The sequence below is a fragment of the Meles meles genome, chromosome 13 (genome assembly GCF_922984935.1).
Source record: "Meles meles chromosome 13, mMelMel3.1 paternal haplotype, whole genome shotgun sequence".
Taxonomy (NCBI): Eukaryota; Metazoa; Chordata; class Mammalia; order Carnivora; family Mustelidae; genus Meles; species Meles meles.
The window spans coordinates 3,677,662-3,687,049 of NC_060078.1; the positions used below are offsets into that span (position 1 = coordinate 3,677,662).

At 41.4% G+C, this 9,388-nt stretch overlaps 1 protein-coding gene across 1 annotated transcript; it reads left to right on the forward strand.

Annotated features, from left to right (window-relative positions):
- The first annotated feature begins 2,720 nt into the window (after window positions 1-2,720).
- MAP10 (microtubule associated protein 10) lies at window positions 2,721-6,956 on the forward strand. The gene has a single exon (XM_046026234.1). It carries the CDS (start codon window positions 2,834-2,836, stop codon window positions 5,561-5,563), a length of 2,730 nt encoding a protein of 909 aa, XP_045882190.1. The 5' UTR covers window positions 2,721-2,833; the 3' UTR covers window positions 5,564-6,956.
- The last annotated feature ends 2,432 nt before the right edge of the window (window positions 6,957-9,388 follow it).

Sequence of the window (9,388 nt, forward strand, 5' to 3'; positions counted from 1 at the left end):
AAGAAATTAGGTTACCATCTCCATCTTGGTGTCTTATAAACCTGTATATCCAGCCTAGATTTCTCAAGGTTTCAGATTCATCTATTTAACTTCTACCTTCCACCTGGATGGATAATAAGTACATCACATGCAACATATCAGAAAATGAAATTCATAGTTTTCTCTTCTGGCTTCTCCCAGTTCTTTGTTTAACAGCAATTACAACAAATCCTGCTTCTCTGTATCTGACCCATCAATCTAATTGCCTAAAGTAGAAACCTGTGTTTCACCTTCTGTTCCCGCACACCTCATACCCAATCAGCCAGTCCCATTAAATCTCTCTCCTATTTGAGTGTGTTTTCTCCCCATGCCATTGCCAACATCTTAATTCATGCCACCCCCACAGTAAACTTCAAACTCCCTAACACTGCATAGCAGATTTCTAACTTAAAGTGTTAATGTGCATTAATCCATAGTTTCTTTCCTCATCCTGCCTTCTCCTGTAACAAAAAAAGTTGGCTAACACATGAAAGGTAAAGTACAGAGCATATAAACTTTTACAGATCGAGAACAATAGGCCCATGTCAGATAAGCTATTTACTCTAACTCATAGTTTAGTGCTTTAAAACTAAAAAGTCTGCTATATGGTAAGTAATAAGTAAAATGATATTTATTTTAGCAAGTTGCTGGGCTGTATAAATATAGCATACTACATTACATAGTATAAATAGAGTATACTATGTATATTACTATAATACCAATATTATATGATATTATTTTTATAAGGTAAGATACTATAAATACCTCATTTTTTTTGGATGAGGAAAATGATTCACAATTTGTTAAGAAACTAGTATATAGTCAGAGAGCCAGGATTTGAGACAGGTCGTTTGCCTACAGAATTTGGGCCCTCGGCCACGGCACTCTGCTATTTCTCCATGTACGGCCTATGGACACTGAAACTTCTTAATTTTCATAGCAAAACTTTTACTTGTTAATTTTAGCACTATTTAAAGTTATAAAATATTATTCATATACTGGAATAAAAATCATATAGAGTATCTGGGCAAGGAATATATTCCCTCTGTAGACACTTAACAAATTCCAGAAGCAATGTCCTTATAGACGAAGGTTTCCCTGTATGTATATGCAGGAGACACACAAGTGCAGATATTCCCCATTATTAACCCTACCTAAATGATTTACTGGATGCACATATGGACTCTACCTCATTGCTTTCCACTTGTGAATATATTGCTTTTTACTGCTCTGTGTCATCCATCCATTAGGCATGTCACTTGATAAACATTTCCTCTGCAAGTAGCTAGTACGATTCTTAAGGCCGAGAGTAGTATATTCTATTTATATACTGCAATGAAACCTCCCTCAGTCTTCACACTAAAGCATCAAATCCCTCCAATTCTGAATTTCCCTCGAGCTTCACAATGTTCTTCTGAGCTTTGATGTAATGTAATTTAACTATAAATTATAAAGCTGTCTAAAATTAAACATATTCACATCATGTCTGGCAGGAACCTCAAACTCTACAATCCCAAAAACCCAAAGTAACTTTTAAAAAAAAAATCAAATCTATGCCTCACTTTTTTTTTTTTAAAGATTTTATTTATTAATTTTGACAGACAGAGATAGATCACAAGTAGGCAGAGAGGCAGGCAGAGAGAGTGAGAGGGAAGCAGGCTCCCTTCAGTGCAGAGAGCCCGACGTGGGACTTGATTCCAGGACCCTGAGATCATGACCTGAGCCAAAGGCAGCGGCTTAAACCACTGAGCCACCCAGGCGCCCCTATGCCTCACTTTTTTTTTCCTCCTTCAGGAGCAGAAAAATTTTTTTTACCCGTAACTTCTCACCCCTCGTCACCAAATTCTAAATTCTGCTCTCACAAATGCCTCTTTCTCCTCTCCACGGACCCTGACCAAGTTCAAGCCACCGTCCCCTCTCACCTGACCCCCTGGGACCGCCTCCCAGTAGGGTGCTCTGAATTCGGTCTGTTCTTAGAAGAATCCATCCTTTGTATTTGTGTAACTACGTGTCTAAAAACACTTGATATGCGCACACGTCCTCGTTCAGAGCAGCTTAGGCAGAACACAGTCCTTACTAGGTGGCTCAAAGCTCTCCTTGTCACCAGCCTCCCTTCCAATCCAGCGGGCCACCTGCGGGGAGCGGAGTGTGTCCTCGAACACCTGCAATAGCGCCCTCAGATCTCCCCCTTCCCCGGCTGTGTGTACGTGTATATGTACGTGTTTTGTTACACGGGGTCGTTAACGTTAATCTCACACCGGGGACTGCTCAGTGGAAGTGGGACCACAGCCGCCGTGTCCCCCCGGACAGAGGCTCCGCGCCCCTTCCAAGCAGCGTCCCCGTCTTTTGGGTGGGCGGCAGCCAGGAAGCCCCCCGAGAGTTAACTGCTCGATTCCGCCCTCGGCTCTGCAAGGGGAGTCCGCGTTGACCTTCCGTTTTCCTCGGACTAGACCTGACCTCAAAACTGCAGGAGATCGGCGCGGGTTAAAAACGCGGCCAAAACAAAGGAAAAAAAAAAGTTTGATTTCTTGCCATCACATTACCATGCCTCGGTATTACACGTAATTGTGTTAACACTGAAACCTGGAAAGCAAAAGTACGTCGAGCGACGAAAAGTCCCAAAGCAGCCGCAGTTTACACCGGCGCCGGGCGGGGGAAGCGTACGGGGACTGCGGCGCCGGGCGGGGGAAGTGTACCGGGCTTAAGTCTCAAGAGAGAGCAGGCACCAGCGCGGTGCGCTCCTTGTCTCTCGCGAGAACCAAGCTTCGGCTCCGCCCTCCCAGAGCGTGCGGCCGCGTCTCCAGGGGCAACAGCAATGGCGGCGCCCTTGTCCGAGCGGCTCTTCTCGCTGGAGCTGCTCGTCGACTGCGTGCGTCTAGAAGTCGGGCTGCTGCCGCCGCCGCCCGTGGTCGCGGTGGAGGAGGAGCAAGAGGAGCCGGAAGAGGAGGAGGAGGAGGCATCCCCGCCACAGCCGTCGCGCTACTTGTGCCCAGCCGTGGCCTTCCGCCTGCTGGACTTCCCCACGCTGCTGGTTTACCCTCCGGAAGGCCCCGGAGCCCCAGCCCCGGAGCCCCGACCCGGCCTGGTCAGCTTCGGTCGCGGCAAGTCCTGTCTCTTCCGCCTGCACCCTGCCACGCTGCACCGCCAGCTCCTTCGGACCCCGCTTTACATCTTGCTGCTGCAGCTGCCCCCTGGGCGTCCCACGCCCGCCCCGCAGCTCCTCGGTGCCTGCAGCATCTCTCTGGCTGCCACCGCCCACAAGGTCCTGGGTCAGGCCGCCCCTGGCTGCTCCCACGGCCATCGAGGGTGTTTCCCTTTGCATAACCAAGTTGGGGAGCGGATTGGGGACATTGCTCTGGGCTACCGCTTAACCGATTTGGGAAGCAGCTTGTTGAGCCATCTTGAAAGGCCAGTCGCTTCCACAGGAGGTGGGGTGGAGCGCGGAGAGATCGGTTCCCAGATCCCGCAGGAAAAACAGCAATCACGCTCAGAGCCAAGAACAGGACATGCTGATAGTTTTCTCGTGGGTTTAAAAATCCCAAAGGCACAGAAGGGTTTGGAGGAAAGCGCTTTCCACAGTAAGACCAACTCTGGTGACACGGTTTCTGTGAAGCATGGCAAAACCAGCTCTATTTGTTCAAATTCTAGTGGTGTGAGGAGCGTTAGCCCCCCAGATCAGGAAGTCACAGAGTTAGACATCGAAACCAACACATTTTGCCCCCCTCCTCTGTATTACACTCATTTGACCCAAGAAAAGATGCCCCCTGTACAGGGTACAATCACCATTAAGCCTCAGATAAATGTATCTGAGGAACCGGATGGTGTTTGTCTGGAGGAAAACCATGCAACTGCCCCAACACATACCGATTCTCTGAAACGTGCCGATTCTGGGACACATGAAAATCCTCCAATGCCCATAAATCCTGCGCACGTTCAGGATGCAGGAGCAAGTGACCAAACTACAGATCATGCTCAAACTGAACAAAACAGAATTAATACAATAAGGCAGTTGCCTTTGTTAAATGCCTTGTTGGTTGAGTTGTCCGTGTTATATAACCAACCTGTGGCAAGCCCTACTCAAATACATCCTCACTTGGCCTGGTTATATAGAACTGAGGATAAGAAGTCACCAGAATCTTCTGCCAAATGCACATGTAAATCTGAATCTAAGGATAAGCTTCCTGTGGGGGGAAATGAAAAATCAGTGAATCTTCAATATAAAAAGAACCAAGTCGAAAATCTCAAAAAAGGTAAGCATTTTGAAAAGAACAGTGGTGACCCCCCCAGAAGAGTCCCAAGGGGGAAGCTGCTTTATGGTTTAACAAATACACTTAAACTACGTTTAAAGCAGACAAATCCTGATATGTTGGTAGTACATGAAAGAAGAGAGCAGTATAGAAAAATGCAAGCACAAATGTTGGGTGCAAAATTCAGAATTCCATCATCCAAAGTTAAAGTATTAAGCTTTGCAGAACAACATCAGAAGCCACGCCAACTGCCAAAAGACCAGTGTTTGGGATTAGATGCATCTTTGGCTGAAAACAGTGATACCTCAAAGCAAATCAGTGGAGTTTTTGATGACCCTAGCACAACTAAACCAAAATGTGCAACTGAAAAAACTGTAGGTTGTGGTGAACATAGAACAAATAATGGTTTATTGGAAGAAATTGTGAGGCCTGCAAATTCCACTGTCCCACAAGGGTTTATGCATGCAAGTATTTTGGAAGGAAAAGTGGAAATGAAAGTCCAAAGTCCATGTGTTTTCCAACAAGTTGCAGTTGTTGACAGAATCGTAGTAGATAAAGAAATGGAAGATAAAGAGGTCAAAAACACCGATGATGACATTCTTATTGATGATATCAGCGAAGATAAACCATGTAAAGATAGTTGCTCTGAAAGCACCTCAGAACTAAAATATTCCGATGACTTCACCAGCCCTTGCTCTTCTGAAGATTTCTCTACCTCTGAGGACACTAGCAGAATTTTACAAGCTCATGATAGCAGTCCCGGGTCAGAAAATCCAAAATATAATCAATGCACAAGTAAGTCTAGTGAAGCAGTGCTGTCCACAGGAAAAAACAGCAGTGAAAAGAGTTCTGTTCTGAGCCCGCCTTTTTCAGTGGGGTCGCCAGTATACTCATATAAAAGATCTCGTATTTCAAAGATTAAAGATAAAAGTTTGGAGGAAGCATCGAGTATCTCTACCAGTGATTTATCTTCATCACATTGGACTGAGGAGAAAGAAAACCAGATCGATCGAAACAGTATGCATAATACTAAAGTTCTAAAGAGGGGTCAGGACATCCCTGCTAAACTGAAAACAAGAACTGGTTGCAAGTCTTCAGAAAAAAGCCAGTCACCTCGGACATCTCAAGTGAGTTCTTATCTGCCGTCTAATTTGTCAGACCTGGAACTTAATGTCCTGGACAGCAGTACACCAGATCACTTTGACGAAGACGATGAAGTTGCCTCACTAAGTATTTCCAAGCAATGCAAAGATATTTGCGAATTAGTGATAAATAAACTTCCGGGATATACAGTGTAAAAATATGTGCTTTTAAAAAACATTTTATTTTTGTATAACCTATGTGTACCGTTAGTGAAACAATTTTTAATAATTCTTTACATTATTTTAGTACATAAATTACATGGGTTATTTTCAAAGAAATATGTTATTTTGATGTCTAGATAGTATTTATTAAGTTGAACAATATTAATCATGAAATCACCTTATAATCTAGGTAAGATTGAAGTTGTTTAATCTTAGAGGAATAAAAGTATCTTTCTAAACTATCTGAAAAAATCAGTCATCCTAAAGCCGACTTCAGGCACACCATTAAAAAAGAAGGCTAGTTAATAAGGATAATCTCAGATTTTAATGGGAATAAATCATTTAACAAATATCGAAGAACTTACTGTATGAGATGCAGAAAGGTACAAAAATGTTTAAGATACAGCCTGTGTAGGTAGAGCTTACTGTTTTATACATATATGAATTCTTTAGGGAAATCTTTGATACATACACATCCCATATCCCCAATAGTTAAAGTCCTTTTTATATGTCATCATTGTGCTCTGTACTTTTTTTTTATGCAGTTTGTGTGATTACTTGAAAAATGTTTATCTTCTTAAGTTTTGCGATGGAAGGGACCATATCTGTTTTGCCCACCAGTATATGTTCCTGGTATCTAGCACCATCTGGCCTTGGTTGGGGTGTGATAAAGGCATGTGTTGAACAAATTAATGAAGGTCATGCATTTAAAATAACCTGATGGGAGGCAATAGAATTAAGCAGTCAAACAAACAAAAATCCTAAGAATAAGCAGCAGAAAATCCTTATCGGAAACATGGTTTTCTGACTACAATATTTTTGTTTTGGTGTGTATAAAAAGCCTGCAGGTATTCAACGAAGTATTGGGGGAAGGAAACTAAGAAAGTTGTCTTCCAGTTTCTTATATAGAAATTCAATTTATTGTTGTCATTTCAGGTTGTTCCATAGTTATTTTTAAGGTATGAAAGTTTATTTTTAGGAAGTCTAGTGATCATTTCTTTATAATTTCTTCCATTGGTTTCATACTTAGACCTTATTCTGTGTTCAGCTATTTACATGTAATATTTTATGTGTTATATTTTAATTTTTATACTTTTTAATATATCTGATATTTTTGGATATATGGAGTGAGGCCCTAATTTTCCTTCCTTTGTAAGTAATTAAATAACAATGTAGGTTTTATCTTCTGAATGATAATAAAATTTAGAAAGGTGGTAAGAGATGAGGATATTGTATTTTGAGAAACAATATGCATAAAAGAAATATAGGAATAGAAATAAAAGAAAAATGTACTCATGGGACTGAGAAGATATCTTGATTAGAATGATAGAGTGGTATAAAGGATATTTGTTGAGTAAGAAAAGCCCCAGATTGTAGGGAGCTTCAAATCCCAAGCATAATAATAAAGATCTAAGCAATCGAAACAATAGAGTATTTTATTTTTTTTATTATTTTTTAATATTTTATTTATTTGACAGAGAGAAATCACAACTAGGCAGAGAGGCAGGCAGAGAGAGAGGAGGAAGCAGGCTCCCCGCAGAGCAGAAAGCCCCATTCGGGGCTCGATCCCAGGACCCTGGGATCATGACCTGAGCTAAAGGCAGAGGCTTTAACCCACTGAGCCACCCAGGCGCCCTGAAACAGTAGAGTATTTTAATTTACAATTGAGCACCGATACGTGGTCATGGCATTTTGAATATTATAAATTACTGAAGTAATTTCTTGAAGGCACAGAAATTATGCCAGTAAAAGTTTTGAAATATGAAGTGCTTCTTTTTTTTTTTTTTTTTTAAGATTTTATTTATTTACTTGACAGAGAGAAGATCACACGTAGGCAGAGAGGCAGGCAGAGAGAGAGGAGGAAGCAGGCTCCCCGCGGAGCAGAGAGCCCGATGCGGGGCTCGATGCGGGGCTCGATCCCAGGATCCCGAGATCATGACCTGAGCTGAAGGCAGCGGCTTAATCCACTGAGCCACCCAGGCGCCCCTGAAATATGAAGTGCTTCTCAATGGCTAATGGCTAGGATCTTAATTTTTGAGTTAATATAAAGCATCTAGTGTATCATCTCAGAAAATCAAAGTAGTTTAGTGCTAGGTACTATAGCTAGATATCAGCTTGGTGTGTAAATTGTTAGCAATTTTTCACTACTATGGAAGAGAAAAATATAAGCAATAAGGTCAGAAACATTAGAGAAATAATTCCTTAAAAATCAACTTTTATTTGATTAGGAGTAAGTCATTGCCTGTGCTGAGAATAGATGAGAAAAATGATTAATTCAGTATGTCTGGGGTACAACAAAGACTAAAGTATTAAAGTACTTTAGATGACAAAACGAAGTAGCTAAATAAGATTCTCTTAAAGTTACTCCATCGGTATTTATTTCTAGAATTGTGGTGTTAGTATTAATAGCTTAATTCTAGTGAAAAAGACTTCTTTTCATGCATTTAGTACTTCCTATTTGCAACCTGTCTTCAAATTCTACTTCATGTTTTAATTCTCCAACCTAGAAGCTTAGTTTTTTAAGAATATCATAATAGATACTATTCCTGAAACATTCTGTATCGCCTGAATTGCTTAAAATCATTGAAACATGAAATAGTATTTCAGGCTCTTAAATAAGGGAGACCTGTTGTTTAATTGTTTTGTAAAACTAAGCTACTGCAATTCAGCTTTTCTGAATAGCAGAGGTATCTGAGCTGCTGTGGGCGAAGCTGAATGGGAGAGGATCTAAGAAGCAGTGAGCCACAGAATGATAGGACCTTAGGAGGCAGCTGTCAACGGTGACAAGTCCTTTGAGTTATGACATAAACAGATTCTGAGAGGGCTCTGCGGATGCATACAGTATGTTGGTTTTCCCCTCGGTCATATGTACACTGCCCATAGCTTCAGATACAAAGAACAATGAACTGAACTTTTGGCCTTGGGCTTCTGGCTTTCTGTAGAGAGCCACTCCCTCCCATCTCAATTAATTTTTATTTTCTGCCTATAAAAGCAGTGCATTTGTTACGGAATTATATTTGAGAACCAAGCTTTTATTTGCTGTAAACATAGAGTTAAAGATCATAAATTAAACAAACTTTTAATTACCACCCTGTGGTTAGAAAGGCAAAGGAATTTCATAACAAAGCAACATAGAAACAAGAGAAACAATATTTACATTGTCTAATCATAAACTGTCCTTGGGCCTAGAGATATAGCCATCCTTTAGGCTACTTATATTTTAATTTGGATTAAGATATCTGGAGTTGTGCAGAATGACAATTTATGTGCCAATACTTGCTGGATCCTTCTCATTTTTAACCTAAAACAATGCAAGGAAAACATGCTTAGTCAAGGACCAAGGCATTTTTGCTATTTTTCTCCAGAAATTTACCTGTTGTGCTAGGAAATAACAGATTTCAGGAAGAGCATCATTAGGTTGGAGTGCCTAGCCATAGGAATATAATTACTTCCTTATTTTTCAAATACTTCTCTGTTATGCTAATAATGTGTATTAACTCTAGAAAAAATAGAAAAATCAGGTAAAATTCTTCGCTACAAAATTGTGTATTAAGGGAAGGTTTTGGTCTTTCCTTCCAAAACCCCAATGAAATCACTGATGTAAAAATAGAATGAACCCTTAGTAGCCCTGGAGAACAAGGCAGATGCTGCTGGTGGACAGGACCGTTTGAGGAACTGAGCTGGTGGAATTAGGTTGATGAAAAATGTGTTAGAAATCTACCCGTCAGGGGCGCCTGGGTGACTCAGTGGGTTAAGCCGCTGCCTTCGGCTCAGGCTGTGGTCTCAGGGTCCTGGGATCGAGCCCTACATCGGGCTCTC

Excerpts from the sequence above, each read along its gene's own strand:
- MAP10 (XM_046026234.1), top strand. The coding sequence starts at position 2,834 with ATGGCGGCGCCCTTGTCCGAGCGGCTCTTCTCGCTGGAGCTGCTCGTC.